The sequence below is a fragment of the Dermacentor andersoni genome, chromosome 5, assembly GCF_023375885.2.
Source record: "Dermacentor andersoni chromosome 5, qqDerAnde1_hic_scaffold, whole genome shotgun sequence".
NCBI lineage: Eukaryota > Metazoa > Arthropoda > Arachnida > Ixodida > Ixodidae > Dermacentor > Dermacentor andersoni.
Window position 1 is genome coordinate 155,534,201 of NC_092818.1, and position 17,512 is coordinate 155,551,712.

Below are 17,512 nucleotides of genomic sequence, written 5' to 3' on the forward strand. Positions count from 1 at the left end.
TCTGCGGTCAAAATGAAACTCGTTTAGGAGAAGCAGAAACAACTGCTTCAGGGCTAGTGGTGATCAGACTACCTTCTTAACAATCCCAGGAGCTGACAACCATACGTGAATTTGCCGAAGAGACCACAGTGCCGATGTTGAGCGTTTCTCTCTTCCCCTTCTCTCTCTTCCCCTTCTCCCCTCCCCCAGCGTAGGGTAGCCAACCAGACTGCTGATTGGTTAGCATCTCTCCCTTTCTTATATTCCTCTCTCTCTCTCACACACGCTTTAAGCCAGATGGCGTCGAGACATGGTGTCTCGTCACAATAGCACAGAATGTAGCCTGTGATCATCGCGCCGGCAAACTGTCTAAATGGTGGGATGGTAGCCGCAACAGGTCTCCAATGCGCACTCTTGCCGTCTCAATGACGATATCAATAATCATTATTACTGCTGCGGATGCAAGAGTGCCATTTTCTTTCGCTATCGATAAAATTAAATACGTGTGAATATCTAACAAAAGGGGATTATCTATGCGAAGCCATCAATTCGGCTATTGTCTGGCAACTATAGATGCGTTTTCACATTACGTGTTAAAGCGCCTCTATGAAGCTGTGACTTCTCTTTTTTTCATTTCTTGAAGAACTTTCGTGCATTCAAAAACACACAGTGAGCGCCGGTAAATGTGTTCTTGGTTCCAGGCTGTTGTGAAGTGGCAGTCCTAGTCAAGACATTCACAGCACAATAAGCGCCCTTGTAAACAGCTAGGTATACGCGTGAGACGGATAGTAGAACTTGTTAGATGCTTACCTTAACGCTCATTATTCGTCCACCGTAGTTCGTGAGAAGCAACGAACCATTCAAGTTTTCGTTAATTATGGAACAATCATCAGGGACGAAGAAGCCTGATAACTTGGTTGTCAATTCTCCGTGTTCGCCAGACGCTATCTCCGTAACTGAAAAATGCGCAAGAAATTAAAGATTACGGCCAAATTGCAATCGAAGGTCAACTTCGTTGCCAGTCAGCTCTGCCTTTTTTTTTTATGCATCGTTCAGGCTCCTAATTATGTCCTCGCTGTGTAGTTACCAGACTGACAGCTGCACATTTGCTGCATTTCCAGCATTAAGTGTATAGCACGAGGAACACGGACTAAAATGAGCAGCAAGAACAAGCATAGTTATCAGCACCTGTACGTTGGAAACCTAATACGTTCCTTTTTTCTGACGGAACGGTAAAAACCATTTGATTGTTCTAGCATTCCGTAATGCGTAATGCGTTATTATGATACGTGATAAGTTAGGCCTACTGCGCATGCGCCTCATAAACTAGAGACTTCCAGGGCATCTACAGCACGTTACCGCGATTACTTTACGACAAGGTTTGTACACTGGCGACTGGCTTGAATTTTAATTTTCCCTTTTACTTCCTCTCCATAGTGACCACAACAAACAAATGGTAAAATCAAGCATCGGTTAGTGCCCTCTTACGCTGTGGACAAAACATGTTCTGTGGTTAGTATTGAGATCGCTTGTTTGTATTAACTTTGCTGCTACCTAGTCCTAAAGATGCCGCACCGAGTCGATAAAGTGGTTTAATTTTCTCCTAGCAGATGTCGCCAGAGCATTAGCGTCGGCAATACGTTGACAACGTGGAACGCTCGAAAATCCTAAATCTTCAGTGCACGTTCATTTACTTCTACGCTCCAGCGCAGTACGCGATGACAGAACATTAAAACATTTGTCTTCAGGCTTGTCTACTACGGTACCGTTATGCTGGCTAAAGGAGTAGGTTTCGAAACTTTCTCACCGACCGGAAGTGCCGGATCAAAGTCGGCGAACATGAAACTGAATTTATAGAGCTGGGGAGCCGAGGCACGCCGCAGGGATCAGTCATCTCCCCTTTTCTCTTTAACGCGGCGATGCGCGGGCTCCCGGAATTGCTGTGCTCTATCCCTGGGCTTCACCACAGCCTCTACGCTGACGACGTGACGTTATGGGCAGCGGCGGATGATCCACAAACTCTTCAAGAGATCATGCAACGCGGCATCGACGTCGTACAAGCATATGCGGAGTCGAGAGGCCTGACGTGCTCACCGGAAAAATCCGAATACCTACTGATCAAGCCCGGCAGAAGCAGATGTCCCAGGGGATTACCACGGAGAAGGCGCTTCCTTGAACTTAAGGTCGGAGAACTTACCATCCCGGAGCGCCCCAGTATCAAAATATTGGGGCTAGACTTTCAGAACACGCTGCGCTGCGGGCTCATGTTAAAGAAACTCCAGAGGGCGACCAACTACACATTACAGCTCATTCGCCGGGTGGCTAATCGGCACCACGGCATGGGCGAGGGCGATCTGCTTCGGCTTGTGCAGGCATACATAACCAGCAGAACCATGTACTCGACACCATATGTCAAACTCGCAGCCACGGACTTAGCCAAATTAAACACCATGATCCGACGAAGCACAAAGGCAGCCTTGGGCCTTCCGGACCACGCGGCCACCGCAAGGCTAGAGGCCTTAGGCATGCATAACACGATCGAGGAGCTCTTAGACGCTCACCACACAGCCCAAATCCGTCGTCTCTCGCTAACCCCGGCTGGCCGCACAGTCCTCCGGAAGCTCAGTCTCGAGGCTATCCCCGAGGGGACAGAGTACATTACGATTCCGCGAAAGGTCAGGGGGCATATTTATGCCCCACCTCTACCCCGCAACATGGACCCCGAGTTCCATCAGGGCCGTCGGCAGGCACGCAGTGAAGCCATTTGGCGACGCTACGGCTCGCAAGATGGAGTGCTTTACACAGACGCAGCCAGACACCCTCGGGGTGACCTCATGACCGCGGTGGTAGCGGATCACAACGGAGGACTGATAGAATATACAACAATCACGGCTGGCCGAGTGGTGGAAGCGGAGGAAACCGCGATTGCCATGGCCATGCATGCGGAAGCGAATACCGTCATCAGCGACAGCAAGCAGGCCATCGGCAATTTCGTCCGTGGTAGAATTTGCAAACAGGCGTACCATGTTCTCACACGACGCCCCCTAAGCGGCTTGAAAACCCTCGTGTGGACCCCCGCTCACGCGGCTGTGCCCGGCAACGCGTCGGCTCACAGTTTGGCTCGAGATCTCGCGCGCCGAGCCTCGTCCGCGGATGCGGACGGCGTGAATGAGGAGGAGAGACACGAGGAACCCTGCGAGACCTATTATGAAATAGCTCATCGGTATCGCTTGAGGCGTCGCGCGCTTCCACCACCGGCCAAGCAACTCGACAAAACGCAAGCGGTCGCGTTTCGGCGACTTCAGACAAATACATACCCACACCCAAAATACATTAACAAAATCACAGGGGGCAGGGAAAGCGACAAATGTAGGCTATGTTCAGAAACAGGAACACTAACACACATAATGTGGGAATGCACCTCGCTCCCGTTCTCTCATCCCCCCGTCAGCAGCGAGACTGACTGGACAGCCTGGCTCAGTTCCGGGGACGTCGACCGACAACTTGAACTGGTGGACTGGGCGGAAAAGGCCAAGCAGGCCCAGGGCCTTACTTGAGCCCTAACCCTCAGCCACGTCCCTCTTTACCCTTCCCCCTTTCAATAAAGTTTATCACCACCACCAAGGAGTAGGTGTGGCGACCGAGCGTTAGTTCACCAGTATGCAAAAAAGGTGAGGCGTGCAGACAGGACACAAAAGAAGAGAAGTGGACAACACGAACGCCGACTATCAACTGAAGGGAGCATTGAGGCGAAAAAAGAAAGAAGACACAAAACATCCGCGCAAGCTCCGGAATGGCATCACCAAGTGTCAGTCGGGCATATGCGCTGGTCTACGTGAGAGACAGTTGTTAAGGCACTTAATCTCTTCCTTATGTAAAGTAATCGAAGGTTGACTCACGCATGCACTTTTACCATTATAGATATGTCATGCCTCTATCATAAGACGCGTATCTTCATCCTTGTGCCTGTATAATATCGCGCATTCTTCTAACTCTGGCTTCCAGTTACAATCTTGGCAAGGTAAGGAAAGATTAGAAGGTGATACACCGGTTAACGACCTTGTATGTTCCATTAGTCTCTGATTGATGCATCGTTGAGTTCACCAGTTATCGGCATCATGACGCGAAAACGGAGCTGCAGTCAGTAGAACGGTTCCGCTGCACACGTTACTATCCGTACGCAGAGAAAACAAGAGGCGTCTTCAAGGATATCGCTGCCGCTGCTTTCAGCTCTGCTGTATGCTTAAAATACTGTTTTGAGAAGTGCCAGCAAAACTGTGTGGGTAATTGCACTATTGGCACAAAAACAAAAAACATTGGAACAATTTTTTTAGCTCCAATGCAAGAACCTAGCCCTACAGCTTTAGCGGTTTTGAATGAACGCGGAGTTATTTTAGAGTTTTACGCTATGAACTAGCGAGTAGCTTTTCGTAGGTTTGGTGTAGCCAAGTATCGTTGGAATAAAATAAATAAGGCTCGACGTACAGAAGCACACGAGCTAGCTATGACAGACGCAGCAGATGGGTATTCTAGAATACTTTTTTCCGGTACCTGAGAGCAGTTAACATGGGCCTAAACCTAAGTACACAAAGCTTCTTATTGCGATCCTATCACAACGCGGCCGCTATGATAAATGAAACAGTAAGCTCATCATCCGCAACACTACGATAACCACCGAGCCATCACGGCGTGTAAAAACTCCGCTTCGAGCAAGCATGTTGCACTTGGTGCTGAACTTACAGCTCCTGTGTAATGAAGTCTTGTCATTTGCCTTTCCTAAAGCTTAGCAATATATCATTACAACCGTTACGCAGTAGCAGGCGATATTTCGTATATTTCAGCAACAAGCAAACTTTCCTACAGAGTTGTGGGGTGCAGCCGTCGGGTCCTTGCGCAGAAGTTAACACGTTTCCAATCGGATTTGATTGAGCATGACGTTAGTAACTAATTTTGCTCAAAGAGAAAATCCGGCAGGCGTGGAACCTACCACTGCCAAATCCAGTGACCGAGCATGATACAGCACTTACGCGATGACAAGTTCCGCAAGCGCCGGCACACACATTCTTGACGTCGTAATTTGCACATGCAGGGTTCATTCGCAGCTTGTTGCTCTGGGCCGTTATCTTGTACACGTTCGAAAAGCCGACGTTCGATTTCGCCTCATGCGATTGGACTAGATTGGCATAGGCCGCGATATCGGCACAGCCAGAACAATCGCGCGAGGGGAAATTGAACGTCGGCTTTTCAAACGTGTACAAGATAGCCGCCTAGATCTCTCCGAGGGCTTGCGGTCATTATGAAGTTGTTTCGTAACCAACCCAAATAATGAGTGTTCTTATCTTCTCAGGGATCATATTAAACAGATGAGCGGAAGCACTGTAGTCACGCATATTTGGTAAATGTTCTTTGTCGGCAACGTGGGTGAAATCAGGTTTGAGGAGCTGTTCTTAAAAGCGTCTTTTGCCCACAAGTGGTATCCGCTACCGCTCTTGTCACCGCTGAGAACAATGCTGTTTTCGGCCCCCGAGATTTATAGTTCAGAGCAACGAAATAAGTGTGCTTGTCAATCTTCTCTGAAGCAGTAATAGCGCCAATACATGGTGTGGACTCCGCTTATTCGCCATCGGAGATGTGGTTCGCTAACCATGCATACCGCTCACCTTTTCGTCCAAGAAGCTTCAACGCATTTTAGCAACTTGCAAACACGCAATAATAGAGCCTTGCATCCCCTCATTTCACGAACTGATGTCAGCAAATGGCAGTTTTTCAGTGTGTGTGATTTATTTGTTGCGCGCCATCCGTCACAAGTATCAGACAACATGCGCCGCTGAGAACCGTTGTACTGAGCGCAGCGCCACTTTTGAGTCATGATGCCGAACTACGCTCCAGGCGGGGCGGTTGACACACCTACTCTTCTAGCCACCATATAGTACAGTGGGGAGGTGGCGCATGCGCCGGTGGACCTATCACATGACATCATGCAAAGGTCAAAGCTTGAGACTTGAGACTTATAGGCTTACTTTTCATTCCGAATGTTACAGCAGCGTAAACTTCGCGAACTCCAAAAAGACACAAACTGTGGCTCAGTGACTATGGCGTCTTGCTGGTTAGCGCGAGGTCGCGGGTTCGATTGCCGGCCACGGCTACCACACTTGGATGGGGACGGAACGCGAAACATCGCGTGTGCCAAGCCTTGAGATCGCTTAACTCCACTTGGACAACATTAATATGGAGCCGTCCCCTACAGCCTCTGTCGTACAACCCCTGTGTAGCTTCGGGACAAATCAGATCATGAATCCATAAAAAAAAATCACTCACTGAAATCAGATGGGCTGTTGTTCACCGGGCAGTGGATGTCTTGAGACTCCAAGAATGGCACTAGCTGCTCCACTGGGCCGCTGTAGATGCACCTTCCTCCCGAAAGCATGTAAAGCTGAATCCATGGGTCAAACGGTCAAAGAAATTAAGCGTTTGGCAATGGAAACGCAAATTGTGGGAAGGGGGGGAGGCATTCTCTAAATACAATTCGAAATATTATTAAACCAAGTGTGTTAAGAATGTCGTCACTTGTGCTGTTCCTTGTTTTCTTCTGTTTGTGGTCATTTTTTTATTATTCCTCAAATTCTAACAAACTGAGCGTTTGCATCCAGAAGCCTCCTATTACTAAATGATTAAGTGTTCGTCATAAACTTCACAACACTTGCTTCTTCACAAGTGGGCTGCGTATATAGCTTGTGGTTGCCTAAATAACTGTGAATTCAAGGTGTCAGAGGCAATTCAACAAAGGCATTAGAAAACAAAAGCTTCTCTGGCAGGATTCCTGCAGATGAGCCTTACTTTTGCAGTCTGAAATATCGAATATGCTAATTATCCACACAGCAGCAACAGGTGTGCACTTAACTGTTTTATAACTCAAATGCTGCATATCGTATAGTAGGCGTAAAACGCAATTGAACGCCGTCGCAGCGAAACCTCAACTAGAAGTCAAGTAAGCCAACCTCAATGTCGGTGTGCCACTAAACAGTAGACCCGGCAGTTTCGTTTGCTAGCATAGACCACGACGGCGCTGAGTTCTTCCTTTAATCCGCTGCACACATAGCCCACTGCTGTTTCTTCCTAATACACTGTTCGGCCAACCGTATATTACAAGGAGGTGCCGAGTATAACTGTGTCCCGCATATTTGCATCTAGCAATGAGTCCTGCAGCGTGCTAGCACACATTATACAAGTGTATATGCTCTTCACTCGAAGTATTTTCTCATTTAATCACTCGCTGCTAACAACTTCATTTCCAACCAGTCTCGTGGCTCCTCTACATACCTGAGTGGTAGTAATGTGTACATTTTTTGTGCTCCACTGCGATAGCTTGCTGCAAACACGACATCGCGAAACACCGCCAGTGTGACTGCTGCTAATCCACGATTGCTGCCACTGTTTTACTTTCCGACGGAAACTGGGAGCTATGTTCTAATTTGTGACGTATGGAGATGCCTAGCGGCAAGAATCATTCATAGACGGTCACCTAAACAATACTCCCAATAATTTGGCCACGCTTTCACAAGGGTTGGGTCGTATTATCGGATCACTCCAGGCGTGAATGTGAGCAGTCAAGACAAGCAAGGAATTAGAAATCTTATTGCCTTTTATACTCACGTTGTCAAAATATGAAAACAGTCTAGCACTCGGGTTGTGAATCGAGCACACCACTGTGCGTCCTGATTCAGCGAGCGATTTGAGTACGCGGACGCAGCGCAGCGCGGAGCTGCTGTCCAGGCCACTGTGGATATCAAGGAAGTATAGTTTAATATTCATTCAGTCAGTCATAGTTGAATTGTAAGTAAGCCAACGATAATGTTGAAGAAACATGCAACTCATCACAAAATCGATTTGTAAATATAAAGCATGAAACCCGCATGGCAGTGTCAAAGAAATCGGAATTTTCGGCAACAAAACTCCTAGGCCACACAAATATTAGGCCGACTTTCGACACATTTCGACTTTTTCGCCGGGTTCTGAACGAGGGCGTCTTCAACGTCATGTACCCATAGCAACCACTGCGGCAAATAACGAAGCAGAAGCACCACGACGTTCTTTGCCGCAACGGTTGCTGTTGGCGAATGATGAGCCTGTTCAGATCTCCTTTGAAAAGACTGTACCCTGTAAGTGTTTTTATCGCTGGCCCTTGCTGACGTTCTCGCATGCGGTTGCGTCGCATTATCTGGCATTATGCACTGCGCGGGTGCATGTGAGCAGTCAAAACAAGTAGCAAGCTACTAATAACCTACGCCTCAAATTAACAATTAAACGCACATATATACATCAGGGCATATCGCATCCTCTACCTATATGTCAATACATAAAGGCCAATATCTGTCATTAAATTAAGCATCATATCTCGGCTCCAAAACACCTGCAAGCTCATGGCGTCTCTCGCCAGCCACCGCAGGGGAAATTTTCCACGTTGTCACAGCGCACTTAATTGTGTTCGAGTTCAGCGATCGTGCCTATTACAATACCGACACGGCAGCTTTCCTGTTCACCTTCTATGAAGCGTTGAGCTTGTGCGCATAATCAAATGAGAAAGAATAGGTTTCAGTGGGCACAACATGGAGGCGAGCAGAGAAGCGACAGGTCGTAAACTCTAAATATGACGTTACACAGACGTGATGACGACGAAGCGGCAGTCGCATCGTTGATCACAAAGCAGTCGTGACGTATAAATGTCACTGCGTCAACGTCACATTCGGTACAAAAAACCCTATCACAGGAGCCGGAGCCGGTGCACAGAAATAGTGCGGGTTCAAAGGAACCGCCAAACATCTGAGGGTAAAGTGATAGTGGTATCTAGGACACGCAGTCGGTTCGCCTATCGTTAAGCAGGGAAGAGCTCAGAAATTAAATATCGCCTAATTATTTCGTGCTGATGTGTTGTTCATTACTAAAGCAATGCAATGGCTACTATAGAAGTCTGATAAGAGAAAAATGAAGTGGCCCTAACAGCATTGATCACTGTTTCTAGCAGCCCGTTTGAACTATTTACGGACGGTGTTGTTACAGTCGCGTGCTATTGCTATCTATCCGTCCTTGTAAGCACTCAAAAGCCATCTCCATTGCTGTCTATCTGAGGAGATGATGGTAGCATTTGTGTTGTTATCTGAAGCGGTTTCAAGTCTAGGACTCGCACTATAATGCACCACACAAAAGAGAAGAAAAAGTATAAGACAGTAAGGTGAACTTTTCTTATCGGCCGCCGTATTTCGCTCTAGCAGTAAACATGAGTGCGTTCCAACTCTCGCAGCTTATCATTGTACTGGAGTTGTTGTCGCTAGGTCGCATAAACAATACAGCTCCTTTTATACAATGCGACCACTCCTTCAACTGTCATTCGCGTGAGCCGTGTATCTGTGCAACTGACCTGGTAGGTTCGTCGAGAAATATCACCGATGGATTGCTGATGAGCTCTTGTGAAATGGCGAGGCGCTTTTTCTCCCCACCAGAAAGATGCCTAGTCAATGTATCTGCGCATTCTTTGAGTCCCCAACGCTCGATCACTTCAATTACCTGTTTCACAAAAACAACAAAACAGAAGGTATTTTGCAATATCTATTTCACAGTATGAATGTTTATCGAAGAATACTTCCGAAATGCATCCGTTACTTTGATATCATGTGCTTCTGATGTGCATTTCAGGTACTTTCCTAATGGTCTCAGTAATAAGACCTGTCTTCATACCTCTGAGAGCAAGTTGACACTGTGAACAGAACGCACTTGCTGATTTTGCGATGCACATACCGTCATGGGTGGTGTTTGTGTCATGTGCAGTCCAGCGCATGCGCAGATAGACAAACGCCAACCTCTTGGCGATAATAAAAGAAATGGCAGACCTGCTTACCCTGAAACAAATTACCGTCGTCAAGCGGCTTTGTGGTAAAAATAACTGTATTTATCAACGTTTGTCACTTACAGAGGCTGTCAGTTCGATAAGCTTCTAGATAGTGGACACCTTGTAAACGCGGCGCGCACATTTCAACAATGGTCTAGCCATCCCTCGTGAACGGGTGAAAAGTAGATTGCATAAGAACTTTTCGGTGTTGGGACATCCCCATCCTTATGTAATTACGTATACCATAACTCAAAGGAAAAGTCTTCTCAGATGGGCAAAAGCTGGTCACGAGCAGCCTCTAAGTCAAGTATATCAAACTGTCAAAATTCATCCAGAACTTTGTTAGGCGACGGTTTCCAATTTTCGGACTGGTGAAGTTTCATGGCAGGTTCGTAGAAGAACCACTCGCACACCTACGAAGCCAGCAATAGGAAACGCAAGCATAATTTCAGTAGGTTCATCATATAGCAGCAAGGAAAACTGCAATGTAAAAAACTAGAAATTAGTGTACACCCACCGGTATGTTCATGTTGCAAAGTCATAAATGTAAATTAGTTCATTGTACAGTGGGCTAGGCACGGCTTCTCGTTTCACAACTCATTTTATTTTTCTTTAAAGCTCGTATCGCATATTGGCTGAACTTTAAAAAGTTCCGCCTCATTAAAATCTTACTGCAACTCGACATCGGATAGTGAGTGCCACAAGGGAGCAGACTGACGCCTCTACGTGCTGGAGGCGAATAGCGATTTCAGCCGCGGAGCCCTGCTTCTCTTCTATGTGCGCCTTTATTGGTTTGTATTGGCAAATGGCAATCACTCATTGCGCTGTTCGCTGTTCAATGCATCCGAAGGGCTTCAAATAATTTTTTTTAACGCGACAGCGTTAAGAGCCCCGCGTTCCAGAAAATCCAGCGTCGGTGTCGGCGTCCGTTGTCGGAGTTCCGGGAGCGAGATATTACCACAAACCACGTATCCCGAACATTTAGCCTTTACTGAAATAGTTGAATTTCCCACTCAAAGCAAAAGAAATTGCGTTGAAAAATTCGCAAAGTACGGCTTACACAACACCTTCAGACATGATAGCGTCGGACTGTAGTGTGAATATAAAAACACAAATCGCTTTTCCAGCTGCCGTTTGAGGCCCGTCTAATAAAGGTGGAAGCGGCACGCATAGCTCGGTTTCCTCCAACATCATCCAGATGACGCGAGCCTCCGCGCATCCGCGCATCTAGAATGTTGGCAACCATGTGCAGGGTAATTGAAAGTGTACACAGACAACCAGGATGAATCAGAAAGAAAGTCAGAGAAACAGAGACAGCGAGTTGGGTGCACAGAAGGGAAATGAAAACGACCACGGAGATTTACAAGAATAAGAAGAAAGAAATTAGAAAGGGAGATTTGGACGATGATACGAAGGGAAGTGCTTTGCTACCTGAGGCTTGGGATGGTTGCCTACGGAGGAAAACATACCGCAGCAAATATTCGCAATTAGATTAGGCATGTGTATTGCTGCAGAAAAGATCCGGAGACCATGGAGCACATAATAACGGAATGCAAAGGGATTCACTCAGCGAGACCAGTATACGCAAAGTACACTTTCCAGAAACGCTTGTATTTAATGTGGACGGAAGCACCAACCGGTCTGCAGTCGAGATAAGCAAGATATGTTTAGAGTATTGGTGGAAACAAAGCAGCGAAGAGATGGATACGACCTTATCATGTACCGGCATACGTAGCGGTACAAGGTAGATAAAGTTTTGGGGGATAAAAAAAGACAATAAATCAAATATTAAATCAAGCAGGCTATATATGACCGTTCACCACCACCCCGTTTCAAAGGGGATGCCAATAAATCATCATCATCATCATATCACAGCGGCAGCGGCGTATCCTGCCGTGCGGGGAACAGAAAAAAATAAGAACCTGAAATCCCGCCTTCGTGCATAGCGTTCGCCGCCAGCCTTTGGAGCTAAACATTACGGTTCTATAAGCTGCAGTTGCCGGGAAGCGTGAGAAGCAATCAGGGATTTTTGATTGCTATCGAGTTTCACTCTTAAAGGCGAAGCTTGAGTGTCCTCCAAGTTTTTCTAACTTGCGCCCGATTAACTACGGAAAGCCTCCCCCCCCCCCAAAAAAAAAAAAGTAAGGACTAAACGAACAAAAATCCTTCTTTAATCCTTGTGCGATGTTTAAACATGAAAAGGTCTGGCTTTATAGGCGAGTAAAAATATGCTGAAGGAAACTTACGAGATGGGATATGGGTTCCCCTCCATTCGACGAGGTTCTGAGCTCTATACTCATGGTGAGGGCTTCACGTACTGTCAGATCTTGCAGTAAGCAATCGTCCTGCATGACGTAGCAACTCTGCATGTTGAACAGCTTCACATCTCGCAGATAGCCGTTGACGTGAACTTCACCATCGTAACCTTCGTGGCTGTAGTAAACAGTAATTACCAGTACATCAAAGCACTGTGCCATGCTTTCATCGCTACGGCTGGCAATCGTAAGAGCCGTAGGCTCAAACGGTGTTCACAACGCCAGCCAATTGTTTACAGCAACTAAGCTACGCCGCTTGTCAAAATGCTAGAGCGACTGAAAGCTCACAGTTTTCGTGCCCTGATGACCTTTGTTGGTAACACGGTACTAATTGTTTAAAAAAGGCACCATGGTCCTCTTCCTGAAGCATTCACAATCCGAAACACCCGAGGCGAAGTGGTTAGCGCTCTTTAAATGCAGATATCTTCTATTCTACAGAACAGTAACCATGTTTTGTAGACTACAAAGTGTTCACTTTGCTAAAGGTACCTCACCGAAATACTAACGTTCATTAATACTGAATATTCAAGAGGCAGCCTGCCCATCGTCAGTAAACCACAACTAACTGCATAAAGGTAATCAAGCTGCATTTCGTGCAGAAGACAAGAGCGTTAAAGCCAAATTTCTAAATAGTAATATTAAACGCATAGTGACATGTCAGAGAGCATGCTTCACGAAAAAGACTGCTGATCATAATATTATTGCACCATGATGTAGTTTTCCCTTGTTATGCGAAAATTATGAGTTCATTTTTGCCCTGTCGACGTGTAGTAAAACAAGCATGATCTTATCGTACATTTCTACAATTTTTTCAGCTGGCAACTCACAATATAGCCTTCATGCGCCTATTTTTTCCATTAGTGACTAGCATGAAAAAGAATTCAGTGTAAGACAACCCACGTGCTGAGAAGCTGGGACAGAGACAGTCCGCGAAAGTCTACTTGCAGGTGGGAAGTTAAAAAGTGGCCAACCAGAAGACAACGAACGATTATTCAAAGACTACAAATTTTGTGATTCACTTTTGCAATAACTGCGTGAAATGGGCATCGACACTTATATTTAATTGCACTTCTATGTCATGTCGCGTGGCAACCCAGGCGAATAAAAGAAAATTTAGGGAACGGTAAGTAATTATTCACTCGCGTAGCTCTTTTTCCAATGCTGACTTACCGTGCAAAAGGGTAAAAAGATGGAGCAATATGCGCATGCATGCCTTTCTAAACTGTGTGAACGTTACAACGTTTATGGTAGCCACGTGCCAAGCCAGTTGCAATAGCTTTGCACTAGCAGTCATGCGATGTGTGCGCACAATACCTAGAAACTCTAATAGTACATAATTTTAGTAATGACACGTAGCGAGAGAGAAGGAGATAGGGGTCAAATCATTTACGAATTCCCCCTCCCCTGCTCGAGAAATAGTTCTTACGCCATTGGTTCCTCATGCCCTCCCCCATGCAGGGTAGCACGTAGGCGACTTCGCACATGCCGACAGAATTATCTGGGTTTCATTAAAGATATCTATCTATCTATCTATCTATCTATCTATCTATCTATCTATCTATCTATCTATCTATCTATCTATCTATCTATCTATCTATCTATCTATCTATCTATCTCACTGAAAGCTGGTGGCCCCCGCATGCTGAGTGGTCTGTCGGTCAGCATTTCTTAAGGTCTATCTCACAGCCATCCTACTGCTCTGCGTATTGTCACGAGCACAAAACACCGTATACACGAAAACTATTTATCCAAGACATAGTGTGCATTCATATTTTAAACGTTTTTTCTTTGTGTGTTAAAAATAAATTTTTTCAAACAATGACTCTTACCCGCTACGGAAGATTGACAAAGAAGCAGGCGGCCTTGTAAGCTTCGAACAAGATGGAAAAGAACTCGAGCCAGACTTTGTTGGTTATTATTATGATTATTATGATTATTATTATTATTATTTTTAATGTCAAAGCAACCTACTGGAAGTGTTGCAATTTGTCGTCTTTAGAGTCGTGGTCGTTCTCGTGCTCCTTGTCTTCGCCCCCCATGATTTATCCCTTGTCACTTATCTCTTACTCCTTTGTTTTAAGATTACTTGAGATAGCGCACTTAGAAATGTAGTGACCGATGTACGCGAGACATCGGCGTTGCCTAAAAGATCAAATTTTTAGAAGGACGATTCAACGAGATGAAAGGTCGTTAACCGAGGGGTCCGATTTTTAAAAGTCATCTCATAAGAAGGCAACAAACACTGACATCAAGGCCAACATAGGGGAAATTACTTGGGCTTAATAAATGAAATAAAGAAACGATAAATTAATGGAAACGAAAGTGGATGAAAAAACAACTTGCCGCATGTGGGGAACGATCCCACAACCTTCGCATGATACAAAGAGAATTAATTATAGTTAAACAGGCAAAAGTGAGAAATTGAGAACCACATTGACACAATCAGGCTCAAAAGCATGGGACAACGCGGGTCACCAAAAATATAACTAAAGTTCGCTGCATTCTTGAACCAAAGTCCTTGGTTGACTTGTGCGTAAGTGCCATCAGATTCTTTTATTTACACGCTGGGTTGCCGGACAGCGTAAAGGTTATCTTTATTCAGGGGTTCCGACGTGCTTTGCACTACCACGTACGGTGAGATATGATAGTGCTTACTAGTGACCGGAAAGGACATTGAGAAGCGAGGTCTTGCCAGCTCCTGAAGGGCCCATGATGGCGGTGAGCGTCCCAGGTAATGCCTTCCCGTACAAGCGAGCCAGCAGCGCTCGCATTCCTGCAAGTTTCGTTAACAGAGAGAGGGGGATACAAGGAAGGCCTATGTTAACCAGTCGAGAGTCCGGTTGGCTACCGTATGGTGGGGGAAAGGATAAGGGTAAAAGAAAGCAGGGAGTTAAAGCATGAAAGAAATGCATGGTGACAAAACTGCAAGTTGGGAAAATTGGTGGGAGCTCATATTCGAAGCACGTACAGCGCAAAATATGCGTTTCTCATGGTTGTTGTATATTAAATGATCAGAACCTGAGAAAAAACGCCACCGAACGGTTGGCTATTTACAGCACCAAAATAAAGAACAGTGAGCAATAGGTGTTAATAAAATACGAAATCAAACAAATTCGAAAAGGGAAAATAGTGGAGAGATAAAATATCGCACAACACATGACATAGCCTGCCAGGAAAAAAAAAAACTAGCCCGCGGTGAAATAACTTATCACATAACTAAGGCACTGCCTGCTGTACTATATCGATAGTAATAGCGGGATCTAACGGCAACACGCGAAAGAACACGGACAGTGTGGACGAGCAAGCATAGAACCACTGCCTCCAAGTATTAATTGACGACAGTTGAAGTTTGTACTTGTGCCATCAAAACTAAAACTTTTTTCTAATGAGCGTCGGTTTCGACACTCGTTATAACGTAAGATAAATTGAAATCTACATCGTAAGTAACAGTGTTCATTATCCTATAAATACACTTTGTACGGTTAATTCAGAACAATAACTTATTTACTCTATTTCAATATGGATTTCGTAAGCCTTTTTCATGTGACATTAAACTTTTCTCAACCACTAATGACTTGCATGACAATATTTATTGTCGTTTTCTTACTGACCGTACATACCTCTATTTTGTTAAAGCTTTTGAAAAGTTCACCACTTTCTCCTCTTAGATAAATTAAACATGGTGAACCTCAATGCTGCCGTAATTGAACGGATTGAAGCATTCCTTACTCACCCCGCTTAATTTGTCGTCGACAATGAGACAACATCACCTACGATGCACGTCTTGTGTAGCCCACAGCATAAAGTTGTGCTCGGACCACTGCTACCTTTAATATACATATATATCAGACGCCTACTCACACGTCCTCTCCGCTGTGTTTATTTGTGGAAGATTGCGCAATCTGCCGTGAAATAACTAATAGATCCGATATTACACTTGTTGAAACAGACCTGAACTCTTTGCGTTGGTGGCGCCGCACTTGGCACATGTAACTAAACTTCAGCAAATTCAAGGCCATGTATATTGCGCGTACTAACACAGTACACACTACGTATCGAATAAATAATCAGCCGCTAGAATCAGTAAAGTCGTACAAGTACCTTGGGTACTGCATAATCAACTGCTTGTCTTGGAATACACACATCGATCGCATTAAATAAAAAACAACTGCGCTCTAAGGAACCGGCGCCGCAACTTTTTCACGCTGCCATCTTCTGCAAAACTTCTCCATTACACCACGCACGCTCGCCCGCAGCTTGCATATGCCCTGTAATTGTGAGGCCAATACCATCCTACATTAACGAAAAATCTAGAAGCAGCACGAAACCCCGCAAACAGTTTCGCCTTCTCTAATTACCGCCGTACATCCAGGCTAGCCTTCAAGAAGACATGACTGCAGCTTCCTTCACTCGCCACTGGCAGGAATATGCAAGATATACAATCATAAACCATCTTTACTTGTCTTGTAGATCCGTCCCGCACCATTTATAGCTGCGCGTCTTAATCAACTTCAACGGTCAGCCTACCCAAAAGTCACACGGTTACACAATCACTCTAGTTTTTACCAACGACTGCGAAAGATTTTAATCAGCCTCTCGGATCTGTAAGAAGCATCAGTGATCCCATACACTTTAAAAATGCACTGGTAACTCTTTTTCGATTAGTTGGTCTGTGGCCACTGTGTGATTTGTTTTTTATGCCTGCTCGTATTCTTTAGTAGCTTGTCTATATTTCATTTCTGATTGATACTTACTATGTTCTTGTATTTTTTCATGTATTTTTCCCTTGCTTGTGTGTTCTTCTGTATCACTTATTGGTACTGGTTGTCTAAGCCCGTTTTATGATATTCATTTATAATTAGCCTGTTTCCTTCTATATATATGCGTGGCTTATCACCTCTTCCCTCAGTAATATACATATCTTGCTTGCTGGTAAAAATAAATACCTATATATAAGTAGATACGCTTAAAAACCACGGAAATGTACATTTACCTGTCTTTGTTTCGACAGAGAAGGTAATGTCTTTCCATTCTAAAGTGGTAGGAGGACAATTTAGGCCTTGAATAATTTCTTCAGTTTCGGCGGCCGCTTTCGTATTTCCAAACTGGCTTTTCCCTTGCCTGCAAAATGTGTCTCTTTCTCGCCGACTGCATAAAGAAAGAAGAAACAGCACTAGTTACCGACAATATTGTGGTTACGCAAAATTAGGATCCCATTACTGATCAGCACGCATTCTTCAGAACAACAGCAGTGACAGGCTTTGGAACAGTTACTCGTAAAACAATTATCACGCAAGGCTTTCCATCACAGCAAATTCGCACGTGACCCCACTGA

At 45.2% G+C, this 17,512-nt stretch overlaps 1 protein-coding gene across 1 annotated transcript in view; it reads right to left on the reverse strand.

The window, feature by feature from the left end:
* Window positions 1–17,512, reverse strand: part of LOC126531426 (ATP-binding cassette sub-family G member 1-like) — a 30,242-nt gene that overhangs the window by 10,104 nt on the left and 2,626 nt on the right. Inside the window, exons 2-8 of the mRNA XM_072288432.1 lie at window positions 17,171–17,325; window positions 14,833–14,950; window positions 12,109–12,295; window positions 9,395–9,540; window positions 7,633–7,756; window positions 6,298–6,412; window positions 790–935 (exon numbers count right to left, since the gene is read on the reverse strand). Coding sequence (XP_072144533.1) covers window positions 790–935; window positions 6,298–6,412; window positions 7,633–7,756; window positions 9,395–9,540; window positions 12,109–12,295; window positions 14,833–14,950; window positions 17,171–17,325 — 991 coding nt within the window. The remainder of the gene's footprint in view (window positions 1–789; window positions 936–6,297; window positions 6,413–7,632; window positions 7,757–9,394; window positions 9,541–12,108; window positions 12,296–14,832; window positions 14,951–17,170; window positions 17,326–17,512) is intronic.